General features: G+C 39.5%; 1 protein-coding gene across 4 annotated transcripts in view; it reads left to right on the forward strand.

The window, feature by feature from the left end:
• The window catches only part of Polk (DNA polymerase kappa), a 76,001-nt gene that overhangs the window by 22,298 nt on the left and 33,807 nt on the right, over positions 1 to 19,896 (forward strand). For all 4 annotated transcript variants that reach the window (XM_059276280.1, XM_059276281.1, XM_059276278.1 and 1 more), the window contains exons 2-3: positions 17,429 to 17,591; positions 19,331 to 19,450. In XM_059276280.1, coding sequence (XP_059132263.1) covers positions 17,460 to 17,591; positions 19,331 to 19,450 — 252 coding nt within the window. In that variant the 5' untranslated portion in view covers positions 17,429 to 17,459. The remainder of the gene's footprint in view (positions 1 to 17,428; positions 17,592 to 19,330; positions 19,451 to 19,896) is intronic.

Below are 19,896 nucleotides of genomic sequence, written 5' to 3' on the forward strand. Positions count from 1 at the left end.
CTAGATCATCTCACCCAGCCACCTCAAAGTTTTCCTCAGCAGTTTGTAGTCCACAGCTGATCTTTGGGTAGTGGTTATCAGCTTAGTGGCATTATCATAGCTCATAACCTCTATAACCTGTTGTCCTGTTAAATGACTAGAGAAGGGAAGCATGTCTATTAGGTGGTGTTTGTTGTTTTGTTATTCATTCTTGTATTTTGTGCTGGGAATGGAACTCAGACCCTTGTGTGTGCAAGGTAGATGCCATAACATGGAGCTCCGTCCCCATACCCACATCTCTTCTAAATTCTCATTTCAATCCTGATTTGTGCTTCAGTATTCCAAGAGCCCCTGAATCCTTTCTCCAGTTTCCCAAGCCCTTTGATGGTTCCTAGCCTTATGTGGTAGTTTGAATGTAATTGCACCCCCCCCCCCATAATCTCAGAGGGAATGGCACTATTAGGAGGTGTGACTTTGTTGGAGTATGGCCTTTTTGGAGGAAGTGTGTCACTGTGGGGATGGGCTTTGAAGTTTCCTATGCCCAAGATACTACCCATTGTCTCAGTTGACTTCCTGTTACCTGCAAGATGTAGCACTCTCAGCTCCAGCACCACATCTGCCTGTACGCTGCCATGCTCCCCATGATGATGATAATAGACTGAACCTCTGAAACTGTAAGCGAGCCACCTCAATTAAATGTTTTCTTTGTAAGAGTTGCTGTGGTTATGATGTCTCTTCACAGCAATGAAAACCCTAACTAAGACACCCTGCTCTCAAATCTAGTCTCCATGTCCTTACCCCAAATATCAGTGTCACATTTCTATCTAAGAGAAACTGTGATACTAAATAGTTAGTAGTATTGATCCACTTTTAGAGATGGACATTTTAAATAGACATTGGCAGTATTTACCTTGCTTACTTTTTCTTTGTGTCTAACAATCCACAATCCATTTAGATTGATGGAATCTTTTATCAACATCTATTAATGTTGTTATCATCATAATCATCATCATGTGCTTATATTGCCATGTCTTATTCTATTGCTCTGAACTGTTTATATTGCTTACAAAAACAAACAAACAAACAAACAAACAAACAAACAAACAAACTTATTTTGGTTTTGAGGGTCTTACTGTGTAGCCCAGGCTAGCCTTGAACCTGCCTTCTTTCTACTCTTTCTGCCAGGTGTTAGGATTACAGGAACATGCCACCAGGCCTTGGCATGTTGCTTTAATCTTTTTTGTTGGTGGTAGTTTGGTTTTCTGAGACAGGGTTTCTCTGTGTAGCCCTGTCTGTCCTGGAACTCACTCTGTAGACCAGGCTGGCCTCAGACTCACAGAGATCCGCCTGCTTCTGCCTCCCAAGTGCGGGGGTGAAAAGCGTGTACTACCACCACCCGGGTAGTTGGTTTAATCTTTAAGGTGACTTTCTCTATTTGGGCTTCTTTATGTGTTGATTTTGTGAGAGTAACTTTTCTGAAAGAGCCATACTTTGGACGTAGTTTGGGGAAGAGATTGGTAGGGGTATTTATTCATGCCTTACAGCATTGCATACAATTTGTCCCCAAAGAGCATGCTGACATTCAAAAATAAGAACTCTATTACAGATGAGCAGTGATATACAGAGGACAAGCTTTGAAGGTCAGTTCTCCTTCCCCAGTAGCTTCCAGGGATCAAACTTATATCATCAGGCCAGTGTGCACGTGCTTTTACCCACTGAACCATCTCACTGGCCCCATCCAGACACTTCTAAGGAATTCAGAGGATAAAAGAAATGAAGGTCATAAGGTGAAGGGTGGGGGAACTCAGTGCAGTGGAAACCCCCTGGAATCCATGAGAGTGATTCCAGCAAAGTCTCTTAGTAATGGGGGATATGGAGCCTGAACTGGCCATCTTCTATTACCCAGCAAAGCTCCCAGTAGTGGTACCGGGACATCAACCCAGCCACAAAACCTTTGACCTACTATCTGTCTTGTCTGCAAGACTTGCTGAGGGCAATGACAGTGCAGAACTTGTGGGAGTGGCCAACCCATGACTGGTCCAACTTATGGCCCATGCCACGAGAGGGAGCTCACACTTGACACTTCCTGGATGGCCAGGAACCAAAGGCAGGACAGTCCAGAGACCCAGGATAGAACCAAACATGACTGAAAAAAAAAAAAGTCAATGAAATGATCCCTAGTGATATTCTGCTATACTCATAGATGAGTGTCCAGCCCAATTGTCATCAGAGGGGAGTCATCCAGCAGCTGATGGGAGCAGAGACAGAGACCCACAGCCAAACACCAGGCAGAGCCTGGAGAACCCAGGCAGCAAAGGGGGAGGAAGGATTGTAGGAGCCAGAGGGGTGGAGGATACCATGGGAACCCCGGCAGCAAAGGGGGAGGAAGGATTGTAGGAGCCAGAGGGGTGCAGGATACCATGAGAACGTGGGCCACAGAATCAACTAAGCAGGGCTCATGGGGCTCACAAAGACCGAAAGACACACAGACCCTGTATCGGTCTGAGCTAGGTCCTCTACATATACCTTATAGCTGTGTAGCTTGATGTTCCTGTGGGACTCAAAGCAATGGGAGTGGGGGCGGTCTCTGACTCTTTTGCCTGCACTTAGGACCCTTTTCCTCTTACTGGCTTGCCACAACCAGCCGTGATGTGAGGGTTTGTGCCCAGTCTTATTGTATCTTGTAAAGCCGTGTGCGGTGGGTATCCCTGGGAGACTTGCCCTTTTTTTTTTTTTTCTTTTTTTTTTAAGAGAAACAGAGGAGGAATTGATCTGGGTAAGAGGGGAGGTAGGGGGAGGAACTGAGAGGAGTGGAGGGAGGGGAAATTGCAATCGAATGTAATGTATGAGAGGAGAATAAAAGTTAATAGTAATAAAAGAGAAATGAAGGTCACTGTGAGCTGTCTGTTTCCTGTTATGTTAGTGGTAGAATGAATATGCATGAAATTAAAGGAGAGCTGCACATTAGTAAAACCAAAGGACACTTAGAAGCTGTGTCTAAGACTTCATTGGAAAAGGGTTAGGTTGTTACCACGTTTGACCCCTCTGCCATACACGGATAGCTCTCCAGGAAAACTTAGAAATGAACAGCAGCGAACCGGAAAAAAATGATGTCATCACTAGCCTCAGAAGCAGCTTCAGAGCTGTCTGCAAGAGGAAGTAGTGAAAGGGATAAGAAAGTAACAGCCTGTAGAGTAACGTCTTGAATTTAGTAGATATTTTTTCCTTCCAATAACATGGGAAGCAACACAGTAAATCAGCCTCAGCCTTCATTTGTAATTTTATATTTTAATAGTGAGTTTATAGATTGAAAATGAAATATTGTAACAATACAGTATCAGAAAAGGTACTATAAGAGAACCTTTCTTTTTTATCCTCTTCTAAGGACATATGTAAATGTCCCTTAAAATTTGAGTACCTTACCATATATCTTAAATAAAATAGAATTCACCCACTCAGCGTTTCTTTTATATGGACTGATTTTATTTTTTAATTTTAATTTATTATTATTTGTTTAGGGTTTTTTGTTTTTGTTTTTGTTTTGTTTTGTTTTGTTTCCTAAGTAGAGTTTCTTTGTGTAGCCCTGGCTGTCCTAGAACTCATTCTGTAACCAGGCTGGCCTTGAACTCAGAGATCTGCCTGCCTCTGCCTCCTAAGTGCTAGGATTTAAAGGCATGTGTCACACTACCACTGCCCAGGTAGACAGATATCTGTGCTGCCGTGATCTAGTAGCCAAGAACTTGTCAGCCTGTCTTTCCCTGCTAACATCCCTATAGTCAGTCAACAATCCTCAGAAACAGTGAACTTCTGTAAAATATCAATTTACTGACTGGAGCTATCTCTCCAGTCAGTAAATCTGAGTTTGATCCTAAGAATTAATGTTAAAAAAAAAAAAATAGCCTAGGGGGTAGGAGGAGGGAGGAGGGGGGTCTGTGGATAGCATGTGGAGTGAGTAGAAAATTTCTTAATAAAGAAAAAAAAAATAGCCGGCATCATACACTTTTAATACCAGCAGAGGAGAGATGGAAACCAGCGATCCCTGGAGCTCACTGGCTAGCCATCCTATCCTATCCTATCCTACTTGGTGAGTTCCAGGCCAGTGAGAGACCCTGTCTCAAAAGAAAGGTAGACAGGGCCTGGGAGATGGCTCAGTCAGTAAAATGTTTCCCTTCCAAACCTGAGGACCTGAGTTCAGATCCCCAGAACCCATGTGAACAGCCAGGCACAGTGGTCTGTGCCTGTAATTCAGTGATAATGAGACGGAATTCCTGGAAGCTTGATGGCCAGTTAGTCTAACCTACTTGGGTGAAATCTAGGCCAGCCAGAAATCCTTTCTAAAGCAAATGTTAGAAGGTGCCTGAGGAGTGATTGTTCTCTGACCTCAGCATTCACAGCCAAGTACACACCAAGGTGGATGGTGCCCGGGGTGGTGCCACACCTGGGGTGGTTCTTTGGCCTCCACATGCTCATGCATATACATCTGCACACACAAGTATGCAGGCACACACACACACACACACACACACACACACACACACACACACTATAAATTTAACTTTTCATAAGTTTCAGTTTTCCTGAGTGTGTTTCCTTCTGAGTTAAGCATTTTCATTGTTACAGAACCCAGAAGTCTTTACAAAGCATGCAGTGCATTAGCATAATAGAAATGCATAAACTAGACTGGGGAATTTATTTTGAATTGAAACTTTATTTAATGTGTCTCAAAGTATTTCTCATTCTATACTAAAGAGTACAGATTTCCTGGACTTGGTAACGCATCTGCAATCTCAGCACTCGGGAAGGAGGATCCTAAGTTCAAGGACAGTGGGGCCTACATTAGAAATGAGATAGTTTCAATTATACCTCTGTAGGGGTAAGTAGGTAGAGTGGATATTTTGACTGGTTTCTGTCCCATTCTTCACTGGCTAAATGAATAGGCTAAGGACAATCAGAGAGTATGTGAATTAGGTATAGTACTGCACATTTGTAATGCCACCAGCCTGGAGATATGGGGCACCAAGAGAATCACACATAAAGGGCTGTCTAGGCTGCATAGCAAGAAATAAGACTATATTAATAATTACTGTCCTACTGGTTTGACGAGACACCATGACCAAGGCAGCTTATAAAAGAAAGCATTTAACTGGAGCTTGCTTTCAGTTTCAGAGGGTTAGTCCGTGATCGTTATGGTGAGAAGCATGGCAGGAGACAGACAGGCATGGCACTGCTGGAGCAGTAGCTGAGGACTCACTCCTGATCTGCAAGCTGCAGGCAGACAGAGAGATGGAGAAAGAGAGCTAGAGAGACTGATTGGGCCTGACCTAAGCTTTTGAATCCTCAGCATTCCCCCCCCCCCACCCCACAGTGACACACCTCCTCCAACAAGGTCACACAACTTACTTCTTCCTAAGCAGTCAAACGCTTGAGAACCTGACATTCAAATGTATTGGCCTATGCGGGCCATTCTCATTCAAACCACAACAGTTCCCAAAAAGCAGGCTTCTGTCTGGTGAGAACTTGAGTTTTCTTTTGATACACACTCTTAGTTTAGAACCTACAGGGCTTCATATTGGTGTCATTTACAAAGATTTAAAAATGAGCTGAGAATGCCAAGTGTTTTGCATTTTGAAAACACAGTGTTGCATCTGTTTTCATTCCCATTATATAAAACTAGTGAACATATGGTTCCATTTATGAGTTTGTAAAAGAGTTTAAGAGAAACACAGAAAAATAATAATCTGTTAATGTCTTAGGGTTGTGACTTATAATAATCTTTAAAGTTTGAAATACAATTTACAATAAAAATGAAAAGGGAAGGGAATCCATGGCTGATATGTAGAACTGAATTGTATTGCAAAATAAAAATAAAAAAAAAATTAAAAAAAAAAATGAAAAGGGAACTTTTAAAATCAGTCATATGATTATTAATAATTAATCAATTATTTGATTATTAATTTGAAAACTTATATTTAGAATAATTTTAACTCATTGTGTTTTAAATTATAGGGTAAAAAGAATAATTTAAGTCTCAAATTTTGTGCTAGGTGTTTAATCTATTGATGAAATATTTGAGCATTTGGGAGTCGTAAAAATAATAGTCTAACATAAGTTAAGGTTTTCTCCGTATGGGGTTTGATTCTTTACAGTATATTGGAAATGAAAACAAGTTCTTCCCAGGAGTCTACTGTCTCTCTCTTTCCCTTTCATATCTCTTTCCCTCTGTCCTTCCTGCTGTCAGTTCCCTGTGGTTAGGGTGTTCCTCATGCTTGCTGGTCTGTCTGTTCACGCCAGATGACTTTGGTCAGTATGCTAAGTCCTCATGATATTGTTGGCTTTTGTGTGCCTGTTAGAAGAGGCCACCATCCTAAAGCCTCTTTACTAGATTACCTTTTGAAAAATTGCAAGTTTCCGTCCTTATTGCCACCAAAAACATGGGGTTTGCTTTGTGGTTTTAAGTGGTAATGTGAATAGTCAGCAGTAGACTCAGACTGGGAAGAATTTGAAGATTTCCAGAGAAAATGCTTTTAAACCACTATACCAAACCACAGGAACCAAGGATTCTTTCCTCTGAGTCGTGCATTTCTCTTTTATTTGTTTTATAGAAACAGGTTGTCCCTTAATTGGCACGCTGAGAATCATGCATTTCTTATTGGCTTCTTGGTGAACCAAACTATTCTGTAATTTCAGGCTATAAGAATGTTGACCATTTTTCTTTTCAAGATTGCAGTTATATCCATTCATCTGGTTTTATTTGTAATGATGTTTAATATTACAGATTCTAATTTGAGTATAAACAAAATTCATCTGTGTTATCTGTGAGCTTTGGTTTTTCTTGGGGATGCTTATCCAGACCCTTATAGAATCTTTCCCTGTGGAGAAGTAAGACTACAGTAAACTTCACAGCTCTGGAAGTTTGGCTTAGCACTCACAACAACAGGAATAACTGTTAACTGAGAGCTTGCCACATATCAGGCACCATACTGAGCACTTAACATGATCTGCTGACCTAACAAAGCCATTTGAAATAAGGCTCATTTCCTGTAAAAATAGGGAAGTCATTATACTTGTGATAGGAACATCTTCGCCAGAGATTTCTAGATACACTCACTGAAGAAGTAATGACAAGAGGGAATAAACAGAACTAATAAGAGATTTAAGGAAAATTAGAAAGATGAGATAAATTCTCATAAATGCAAGAGCAGATTCACCACAGTAACATAGATGAGAATGTTAGAAAAAATCCTGATGTTTCAAATACACTAAAACCCAGGGGTTTTTTCCTTATTGGTCACTTTTGTATTACCCCATCAAACATTGGAGGTGGTTGCCTTATAAAGAGAAAAGGTTTATTTCATCTCTCAGTTTTGGAGATTCCAGTCCATGATTGGTGCTTTGTAGCTGTGGTGAGGTAGCACATGGTGATGGAGAAAAAGCAAGGGGCTCTTAGGCTCTTGTAGGGTACACCCCCAAGGACCTGTTAGACCCCTTCCCTTTACAAGTTACACTGCTCTTCACACCACTGCCCTAGAGACCAGGCTTTTAGAGAATAGTCAGGGTGCAAAGTACAACTATTAGCTTGGTCTAATCGTTTTGTCTTTGAAGTAGAAGTAACCACAAAGTGATGAAGCTTTAATTTAAAATCAGGAAGCCAGGGTATGCGGCCCTCAATGAGAAGGCAACATTTAAGTGAAGGCTTGAAGGAGATGTGAGCATTTAACCAAGATGGCATCTTACATACATGAGGTCCTCTACAGGGCAAGAGATAGTGCCGAAGGTCTCAAGAATGTGCCCTGTAGAGTTGAGAACCCTCATGGAGGACATAGTGGCTAGAGTGTAGGGAAGAGGATGAGAGTTAGACAACTATGCAAGTTGACAAGTGCAAGGATCTAGAGTCCTTTTCTTGGTTTTGCTTCGTAGGTGTTTTGTTTATTTGTTTGTGTTCGAGACAGCATCTCACTGTATATCCATGGCTGTCCTGGAGCTCAATATGTAGACCACTGGCCTTGAATTCACATAGATCTACCTGCCTCTACCCACTGAGTGCTGCGATTAAAGGTGTGCACCACTACACCTGGCAGATCTAGATTCTTTGTGGCCTAAAAGATCATTTTAAGGATTTTGGGCTTGTTCCGAAATAAGATGGAATGGCATTGTACAATTTTCAGCCAAAAAGTGCTAAGATCTAATTGGTGTCAGAGAGTCAGTTGTGAAGCTGGGAAGATGATTCAGTGGAAAAAGCACTGAGCATTAGGACCAGAGTTTGGATCCCTAGAACCTACATAAAAAGACAGATAACTGTTAGCTCTAGTGGCCCTCTGTAATCCCAGCACTTAAAAGCTAAAGATCCCTAGGGTCCCCAGAGCAAGCTGCCTAGTTAAACTAGCCGAACTGATGAGCTCCAGGTTCAGCTAGAGACTGCTCTAGTCAATAAAGTAGAGTGATGAGAAAAATACCTAATGTCAACTTCAGCCTCCACATATGAGCACATGTGTATGCACATGGACACACACACACACACACACACACACACACACACACACAACATGCACATGTAGAAATAAAGAAGTAGAATTAGAATTCTGTGTTGATAATCAACAGTAAGTGAGCAGAGGCAGACTCAAAGAGAGTCTGTTGCCATTTCCAGGCCAGAGATAGTGCTAGTTCAGATTAGCATGACAGTAGTGGGGAAAGCGGGAGGCAGTTGTACTCAGGATGTGTTTTGAAAGAATCCACAGGACTTCCTGATAGTCTGCATATGGCTGTGTGAAGAAGAAGGGCTCATGAATGACTCCTGTGGGATCTGCACAGGCAGTAGAAAAAGGAACTTGGGACTCTGATCTGGAAGGAGAAAAGGAACAAGTAGAACCAGCTTGGGCGTGGAAGCAGGGAAGATCTATTTTGGACATGTTAAGTTTTTAGAAATATCTTTGACAGTTTTGTACACGTACATGATGGATTTGGGTCATGTTCACCCCCTCTTCTACCCATCTCATTCTCTCTGACTGCCCCCTTCTTCCCTGCAAGCCCCCCTCCTCCTTCCTCGGACATACTATATTTGAAGATGCCAGACAGGCACTGAAAACAGCACCATCAACCTGGAAGCCGTTGGGATATAAACGATCTTAAACGAGTCCTAGTGAGAATGAATGCAGTAGCAGGCAGGAGGATAGCTGGAAACTAACTCTGCCTTCCTAACAGTGTTTCTGACAGCTCAGTTCTGATACGATTAAGAATCCAATCAATTCTGAGACTTTGGCCAGCTAGCTAATATAAATACGTTAGTATGTAAAGTATATGTAAAATCATAGTCACTCAATATATTTCTTTTCATACATTTTCTCATTTAAAGGGCAAGGCAAATTAAATGGAGGAATGTGTTTATTTTAACTAATTCTTTTGTGGTGTTGTTATGGTGAAATTATAATTGAATTACATTGCCTGCTTTCCTAGAACAATGTCAAGTAACAGAGTTGCTGAAGTAAAATTATAATAAAAAATTAGACTTAATGTAACAGTTGAAGAGAAAACAATTCAAATATTGAGAACAGAAAACTAGCCTGTAAATTCCTTCAGATGCAGACTATCAAAAGATAACAGCTACGCTCACAGTTCCAACACTTTGGAGCATATAGATATCTTAAGGCTAATAGCCAACTCTCCTAGATTTATTTAGTATGTGTTGAGACTTGAGCATCAAGATTTTTATAAAGGTCTCCAGGGGTGTACAATATATAGCACCGTGTGAGAATAAATAGTGTATACTTGTTTTGTTTTAGATAGTGTGTTGCTTTGTGGCCCCAGCTGGCCTGGCACTTGTAATCCTCCTGCTTCAGCCTCCCAAGTGATGAGATTATAGGCATGCACTAATGTGCCAGAATTTTACCCCTTTAAAGGAGCTACCATTAGAAGTCAAAATTGTTTCTGAAATAATGAAAATAATTTTTATTTTTTGCTACTACTCGAGATGGAAGCAGCATTGTTGTGAAAGGCTTTCAATTATACACATAGGTTACTCTCACTGTTGTAGGTACATGGTGGCAGTCCACCTAGATATTTTTGTTTGTAGCATAAGTGAACCCCAATGTGGAGGTAACTGATGACAAGGGAGCTTCATTAGAGTTGAATAAGGAGACTTGGATGCCATCTCAATTCTTCAACCTACCAGCAGAGTTATGGTGAATAATTCATTTAACTTTGCTTAAATTTTTTCATTTTGGAATTTTTCTAATTTTTTTCTCCCCAATAAATAACCAGAGAGAATAATCCTAAGAATAACTGAACCTGTTGTGTGTGTTGTTGTATAGTTTTGTGTGTATATATTTTTGAATAAAACTTTTAAAAATTTATTATGTGTATATGTGTGAAAGAGAAAGTGCACTTGCACGTGTTTGTGTGTGTATGTGTGTGTGTAAAACTGGTGCAGACATGCCATAGAGCATGTGTGGAGGTAAAAGAATAACTTTTGGAAGTTGGTTCTCTGCTTTCATTATGGGAACTGGGGATAGAACTCAGGTGGTCAGGTTGCATAACAAGCATTTTATCCACTGAGCTACATTGCGAGCTCATGAGAATGGTTTTTGTATAGAACTGGTCTTCATTGCCGGACTCAAGAGATCCTCCTGCCTGAACCTTCTAAGGTTTTTCTTAGTTTAAAAAGTGCCATAGCATTGTACATTATAGTCATTTCCTGGGTGTGATGGGATTTTCCCCCTATATTATTGCTACCTGAAATGAGCTCTATTATATAGTCATTAATCATTGCAACTGAAATTGGCATGTATAATAGAGAGGTATCATTTTATATTTGTTCTCTATGCGGTGGATAAAAATACAAGGTTTAACAAGAGCACCCAAGTTCATAAGAAAAACACTACTACAGCTAAACTCACATACTGAACTTCACACAGTGAGGTGACTTTAAAACCTTACTCTTACCAATAAACAGGTCATCCAGACCAAAATTAAACAGAGAAATGCTGGAGTTAAATAATGTCATAAATCAAACAGACCCAGCAGATATTTATAGAACACTTCATATAAATACAGAAGAATATACTTTCTTCTCAGAAGCTCATAGAACTTTTTCCAAAACTATGTGCTTGTACACAAAGCAAGTCTCAACAGATATAAGAAAATCGAAATAATACCCTGAGTCCTATCTGACCACCATAGTTTAAAGCTGGATATCAACAACAATAGAAACATTACAAATTCACAGATACTGGGCAACTCACTATTGAATGAAAAATGGGTCAAGACAGAATCAAGAAGGAAATTAAAAACTTTTTAGAATTGAATGAAAATGAAAACACAATATACCCTATCCTATGGGACACAATGAAGGCAGTTCTGAGAGACAAGTTGATAGCACTAAGTGTCTGCATCAAAAATTGGAGAGATAGCATATTAGTAACTTAGCAGTGCACCTGAAAGCTCTAGAAAAAAGAAAGAACAAACACCCAAACGGAAAAGACATCAAGATATAATCAAACTAAGGGCTGAAATCAATGAAATGGAAACAAAAACATAATATAAAGAATCAATGAAAGGAAGAGTTGGTTCTTTGAGAAAACCTGTAAGATTGACAAACCCTTTGCCAAATTAACTAAGAGATGCAAAGAGAAGATCCAAATTAATATAATTAGAGATGGAAAGGGGGACATGACAATAGACACTGATGAAATCCAGAGAATAATGCCATCCTTTAAAAATCTGTAATCTAGGGCTGGAGAGATGACTCAGAGGTTAAGAACACCAGCTGTTTTTCCAAAGGTCCTGAGTTCAATTCCTAGTACCCACATGGTGGCTCACAACCATCTGTAATGAGATCTGTCTCCCTCTTCTGGCCTGCAAGGATACATGCAAACAGAACATTGTATACATAATAAATAAATAAATCTTAAAAAAAAATCTGTAATCTACCAACTGGAAAACCTCAAAGAAATGGATGAAGTTTTTGACATATATCATCTACCACAGTTAAATCCAGATCGGATAAGCAATTTAAACAGACCCATAAACCCTGGTGAAATAAAAGCAGTAATTAAAATCTCCTGGCCCAAAAAGCTCAGGGTCAAAGGGATTCAGTGCAGATTTCTACTAGACCTTCAAAGAAAAATTAATGCCAATATTCCTCAAATTATTCCACAAAATAGAAATAGAAGGAATATGAGGCCACAATTATCTCAATACCTAAACTATACAAAGATCCAACAAAGAAAAAGAATTACAAACTAATCCCTTGTGAACACAGGTGCAAAAATTATCAATAAAATAGTTACAAACCAAATCCAAGAACACACCAGAAATATCTGCTGTGATCAACTTGACTTCATCCCAGAGATGCAGGGATGGTTAAGATACATAAATCAATAAGCGTACTATACCACGTAATATAGACTAAAAGACAAAACCACATAATCATCTCATTAGATGCAGAAAGTCCTTTGACAAAAATCCATCATCCTTTTATGATAAAAGTCCTAGAGAGACTAGGAATACAAGGGACATACCTCAACATAATAAAGGCAATTTACAGCAATTCCACAGCCAATGTGTTCAACCTAAACAGAAAGAACCTTGAAGTATTTGCACTGAAATCAGGAAGAAGACAAGGATGTCCACTGTCTCCATACCTATTCAATGTAGTACTTGAAGTCTCAGCTACAGCGATAAGAACTGAAGGAGATCAGGGGATACAACAGAAAAAGAAGTCAGTGTTTTTATTTACAGATGATATGACTCTATACATAAAAGGCCCTAAAAACTCCATCAGGAGTTTTCCACACTGATAAACACTTTCAGTAAAGTAGCGGGATACAAAACACAAAATCAGAAGCTGTCTCATGTATAACTGTCTAACTGAGAAAATAGGAAAACAATACCTTTCACAATACCCTCAAAAAATACCTTGGGGTATATCTTTAATGGAAACTTTAAGACATTGAGGAAATAAATTAGACATCAGAAGATAAAAAGATTTCTCATGCTCGTGGGGTAGGATTAATATAGTGAAAATGGCCATCCTACCAAAAGCAATTTACAGATTTAACACAATCCCCATCAAAATTCCAATCTCTCCACAGAAATTGAAAAGACAATTTTCTGCTTCATATGAAGCTCAAAAAAATACAGGATAGCTAAAATAACAAAACAATTCTGATTAATAAAAGAACCACTGTAGATAATCACATTCCCAATCTCAAATAGCACTACAGAGCTACAGTAATAAAAACAGCATGATATTGGCATAAAAACAGACATGTTGATCAATGGAATTGAATTAAAGACCCAGACTAAGTCCACACACTTATGGACACCTGATTTGTTTTCTTTTAACAAAGAAGCCAGAAATACACACTGAAAAAAAGACAGTATCTTCAACAAATGGTGCATATTTATCATCCTGTACAAAATAACTCCAAAGGTCCTGATCTGATATGAGAGGTAGGGAATAGTGTTGAATTCATTGGCAAAGGATAACACTTTCTTAACAAGATACCATTAGCACAGGCACTAAGACCAACAATAAATGGGACCTCATAAAACTGAAAAGCTTCGGTATGGCCAAGGACAACATCAATTGGGCAAAGCAGTAGGCTACACACTGTAAAAAGATCTTTACCAATTATATATCTGAATATATATAATATATATTATATATATATCCCGATTTTAAAAATGGAGTACAGAACTAAACATAGTTCTCAGAAGATGGAAAAACAAATAGTTGAGAAGCACTTAAAGAAATGTTCAACATCCTCAGTCATCAGGGAAATGCAAATCAAAACTACTTTGAAATTTTATCTTACATCAGTCACAGTGGCCACGATCAATAAAACAAATGACTGCTCATGCTGGTGAGGATGTGGGCAAAGGAGAACCCTTATTCATTGCTGGTGGGAGTGCAAACTTGTACAGCCTCTATGGAAATCAGTATGGTGGTTCCTCAGGAAGCTGGAAATAGTTCTACTTCAATAGCCAACTATACTAATCTTGGGCATATACCCAAAGGATCTCTACATCCTACTACAGAGATACTTGTTAATTGCTGCTCTATTCATAATAGCCAAAAATTTAAAAGAGCCTAGCTGTCCATCAACTGATAAATGGATAATGAAATGTGGTACATTTACATGATCAAGTAGTATTTAGCTGTTTAAAAAATTATTAAATTTGCAAATAAATGGATGAAACTAGGAAAAAAAATCATCCTGAGTGAGGCAACCCAGACCCAAAGAGACAATATTGTATGTTTTCTCTTATATATGAATGTTAACTTTTAAGCTTTCAATATGTGTTCTACAATCTGTATAACCACAGAGGTTAGATACGTAGTAAGGGACTAGGGAGAAGGAGAAGGTCTCCCAGGGAGGGGATATAGCATATATTGTTTTGAAGAGATAGTGGTGAGACCAGAGTGGAAGGACTAAATGGGAAGAAGAAAGAAGAGAGGGATGGGAGAGAGAATGTGGACAACTGACACTAAGATGTTGTGGAATAGAATGTTTAACTAGGTAAAGATGTGTTGCTTTTATTTATGCTGCATTTGTTTAACTCTGTAAAGATGTGTTGCTGTTTCACCTTGACTGCCTAAGGTACCTGATTGGTCTAATAAATTGGTCTAATAAAAATCTGAACGGCCAATAGCTAGTTAGAGGGGAGATAGGTGGGACTGGTAGGCAGAGAGAAAAGTGGAGCCAGCCAGCCAGACATGGAGGAAGCAGGAAAGCAGGATGGACAGTACATAGATGAGGTAAGTGAGCCTCAGGGCAGTACATAGATGAATAGAAATGGATTAATTTAAGTTTAAAAAGCTAGCTAGAAACAAGCCTAAGCTAAGGCTGAGCATTCATAATTAATAGTAAGTCTCTGTGTCATGATTTGAGGGATGGTAGTCCAAGAAAGCCTCCTACACTAAGAGCCATTTGAGGGACCATATGGAAACCCACTACTATAGAAGCTTCTTAAAATATATACGTATATGAAATAAATCTAAATGGAGTCGTCAAATAATGGGGAGACAATGTCCTGACTAGACATCTTATGCCACCAAATAAAACCTCCAGTGCCAGGAATGGGTTATATCTATTTGAGTCATTGGCCAAAGTGGCACCAAGGAAATTCCCTTGGTTGCTCTTCAAAAATTGATGGTAAGGCCCTATTGCTGATACAGCACTTACATAATTCATCAAACATGGAGAAGCAGAGCTAGTGCCTAACTAGAGGCTTCACCCCTAAAGACTAGTATTCGCCGGGCGGTGGTGGCGCACGCCTTTAATCCCAGCACTCAGGAGGCAGAGCCAGGCGGATCTCTGTGAGTTCGAGGCCAGCCTGGGCTACCAAGTGAGTCCCAGGAAAGGCGCAAAGCTACACAGAGAAACCCTGTCTCGAAAAACCAAAAAAAAAAAAAAAAAAAGACTAGTATTCATGGTACTGGGGAGTATTCTTAAATGCTACCAGAGAAGAAAGGTAACTATTAACCCGGCTACAAACCCTGTAATCTGCAACAGTGGTCTTCCAGTAAGAGATGCTGGTGCAATAGCGGCACAAACCTTGTGGGAGCAACCAACCACTCTGATTGGATTTAAGCACACTCCATGAGATGGAACCCATGTTTGACACTGCTGTGGTGGCCAAGAACCCTAGACTAGAACGGCCATGGGCCTAAGGGAAAACTTCATACTATTACTCTTCTAAAGCAATGGTTCTCAACCTTTATAATGATATGACCCTTTAATACAATTCCTCATGTTGTGGTGACCCCCAACCATAACATTATTTTTGTTGCTACTTCATAACTTTAATTTTTTGCTACTGTTAGATGAGTTGTAAATATCTGTGTTTTCCAATAGTCTTAGATGATCCTTGTGAAAGAGTCATTCAACCCCCAAAGGGATTGTGACCCACAGATTGAGAACAACTGTTCTAAAGGAACCATAACAATATAGTATCTCCTAATAAAATTCTGCTATACCCATAAATCAATCCCTAATTTAGCATTATCAGAGAAACAGCTTCTTGCAATTAGGTGGCAACTAACACCAAGAATCATAATTGGACAATATTTAGAGTGAGAGATTTTGGAACACTTTTTCTTAAGTGGATGTCTTCATAAAACCATCCCCTCTGGGCTTAGGGAGCTACGTGAAAGAGAAAGCAGAAAGATGGTAAGAGCTAGAGAGGATGGATGACTTCCAGAAAACAGTATCCTCCAAACAGGACGGATTCACATATGAATTTATATAGACTGGAAGCATGCACAGTGCTGGTACAGGTTAAGGCAGAGGTGGTCCCACTGCTGAGGGGGAAGTGAACAGGAACTCCCAACCCTAACCAAGAAGCTATCTGTATTTGATATCTGCTTGTAACTGAACAATTCTTTTTCTCCAGTGAAGCCTCACTGGGTATATTAACCACACTTCAGGGTAGGCCCCATTCCCAGCAGTAGGTATCCAACACAAAATGAACTCAATAGTATTTTTGTAGACTTTCTGTCTCAATTGTTTTGGTTGGCATTTTTTGTCTTATTGGTCTTTAGCTTGTATATTTTGGTTTCCATTTATAGGTGTGTATGTGTTTCCTAGTTTCTTTGTTCATGTTTGTTGTTGTTGTTGTTTGCTTGTTTGTTTTTTAAAGAGAGAATGAAAGGGTATGGATTTGAGTAGATGGGGAAAATATAAAAATAAATTTTCAATAGAAAAAAACTCCACGAGGTTTGAACTTGGATATGTTTTTAACAAACATGTAGCTATTTTCTAGCGAATTTATGTGAGCAGACATGTTCTGAGACTCAGGCCTCTCTTGTTATATCTGGAGTAGTACCATCTGTCTTTTCGGGCTATTGAGCGTGTATATGTCGGGCAGCAAGCATGGTGGCTGGAACAAAATGCACAAGAAATGTCCATTCTTTCCTTGTCTCCAGAAAGATAGTAAGCTTAGGGTAATAATGGAAAATTTGAGTAGTAATTCTTCTTTTTCTTTCTTTCTTTCTTTTTTTTTTTTTTTTTTTTTTTCTTCTTTGGTTTTTGCATTTTGATTATTGGTTTTTCAAGACAGGGTTTCTCTGTGAACTTGCTTTGTAGACCAGGCTGGCCTCAAACTCTCAGAGATCCACCTGCCTCTGCCTCCCAAGTGCTGGGATTAAAGGTGTGGGCCACCACCGCCTGGCTGAGTAGTAATTTTTCAAGAGCTAAGAAATGTTTTTTTGTTTTGTTTTGTTTTTTTAAGACCCAGTTGCATGTAGCTCAAACCAACCTGAACTTCATTGTAGAGCTGAGGATGCCCTTGAGCTTCTTCTGTTCTTCTTCCCTGCCTCCCCAGGGTTCCTATGCCCTATGGGAATCGAGCCTAGAGCCTTTTGCATACTGTGCAAGCACTCTACTAGGTTTTTATCTCTGGCCCTTCTCTGGACACCTAAAATCGGTGCTTATTTTGTATGCCTTTGCAGCTAGTAAAGAAGAAATTACCTTGTTTACATCATGGATAGCACAAAAGAAAAGAAAAATTGCAAAGATGATCTTCTGCTTAGGATGGGACTGAATGATAATAAAGCAGGAATGGAAGGACTGGATAAAGAGAAAATAAACAAAATTATAATGGACGCCACAAAGGTATGTTCTTGCTTCTTTCAGTATCTATGATTTAGTTAGTATTAAAAGAAAACCATTAGGTTTTGGTTTACTATCCTTTTTATTAATTAAAAATGTTTTAATATTTCATTAAGCTAGGAAATATATAAATGCTTTTTAAATCTGTTGTTCTTGTTACCAAGCTTTCTACTTTGAATTTATATAATATGCATATAAAAGCAAAAGAGTGAACATGTTTTTTTCTCATTTTCTTTTTATCCCTTGTAAATGAATGTTATAATTGGATGGTGGATTTATACTTGCATATGTGGATATAGCTTATTGATCTAATCAGAATTGTTACTGATTGATATGTGTCATTCCTAATCTTTTATTTTATTTTATTATTATATTTATTTATTTGTCTATTTATTTATTTATTTTGAGGCAGGGTCTCACTATATAACCCTGGCTGTCCTGGTATTCATTATGTAAACCAGGCTGGCCTTGAACTCCTTCTACCTCTGTCTCCTGAGTGCTGGGATCTTCCCGCTTATACTGGAATTAAAGGTGTGTGCCACCACCACCTGACTATATTTACTAATCTTATGTGTGGTGACTATAAAAGAGATATCTAGGAGTGGAATTGCTCTATAAAATACAGATAATATGTATATAATTTTATGAGTTGCTAAATTACTCCTTATAGCTACTTTGTCAATTTATAGCTCTCCCTCTATTCTATGTGCTTATATATCGCCATATCAAAACTGCACCAAAAGACTCTGTTTCTGAATGTTTTGATAAGGTTGAGGTAGCTGTGTAACACTAACAACTCGATCAAAAAATGGTCAAAAGATATGAATAGGTATTTAAGTGAAGAAGATGTGCATACGTCTCAAACATGAAAAGATACTCAACATCATTAGTCACTAAGGAAATGCAACTTAAAAAACCCTAGGAGGATGCCATTCACACTATTATTGGCTAGAATGGCTATAATAAATAATACAATCAAAAGTGTTGGCAGGGAAATGGGGAAGTTAGAACCTTCATATGCAGTAACAGAGTAATGATTCAGTCATGGAAAACAGTTTGGCAGTTACTCAAAGGATTAAACATGCATTACCATAAGACACAGAAATACCCTCATCAAAGAGGAATGACAATGTCTGTCCATGCTGAACTGTGCATAAATCTCTGTAGCAGCATTTTCATGAGAGCCAAATGTAGAACTAACTTAATACTTACAACCTGGTCAGTCAATAGCCACTGTGTTCTGTGGTGGAATAACAGACTTGGTTCAGTGTCTTACGTTGTGCTCTTTAATGACTTACTACTAAAATTCTGAAAGGAAACACGCGAGGAAATAACCAAGGAACTAGCTGGCAAAGCTTGAACATACCCCATGGACACACCACAGCCGACATTTTTTATTGTTTTGTTTTGAATACAAATCTTAACTCAGATTGTTTCTTTGTAGTATTGTCTGACAAGAATGAAATGATTTAGGTGTGTGTGTGTGTGTGTGTGTGTGTGTGTGTGTGTGTGTGTGCATGGTGTTGAGTTTGGGGCCTCATGCATACTAGGGAAGCACTCTTCACAGACGAGGAAACTAACACAGAAAGGTGAAGGAACTCTCAGGTCACAGTCTGACTCCAGGGTGACACTCTTGGCCACTGGTCACTGCAGTCTGACTCCAGGGTTACGCTCTTGGCCACTAAGTCACTGCAGTGGTCCTCTCCTTCTTAGGCTTCTCTTCTGCTTGGCTTTCTCTGTAGGGGTCCAGATTTTACGGAAATGAGCTCAAGAAGGAAAAGCAAGTCAATCAACGGATTGACAGTATGATGCAACAGAAATCTCAGATTACCAGCCAGCAGCTAAGGAAAGCACAGTTACAGGTATTTCTTGAGTTACTGGGATGAAGCTGGTGGGATGGGAATTGACAACTGCAAACAAGGGGAGACGGACGGAAGTGTTCGTGACATGGCTGGGCATGCACATTCCACTGGCACACATGCTGGGCATTGCTCTACACCTTTCCCAGCATGCACATTCCGCTGGCACACATGCTGGGCATTGCTCTACACCTTTCCCTCCATGCACATTCAGCTGGCACACATGCTGGGCATTGCTCTACACCTTTCCCTGCATGCACATTCAGCTGGCACACATGCTGGGCATTGCTCTACACCTTTCCCTCCATGCACATTCAGCTGGCACACATGCTGGGCATTGCTCTACACCTTTCCCTGCATGCAAGAGCAAACGTTGTCTTAATTAACTTGCCTGGCTTCAAAGGGCATATAATTAGCAGAATTAGGATTTGACCCAGAGCCTATATTGT

The sequence above is a fragment of the Peromyscus eremicus genome, chromosome 11, assembly GCF_949786415.1.
Source record: "Peromyscus eremicus chromosome 11, PerEre_H2_v1, whole genome shotgun sequence".
NCBI lineage: Eukaryota > Metazoa > Chordata > Mammalia > Rodentia > Cricetidae > Peromyscus > Peromyscus eremicus.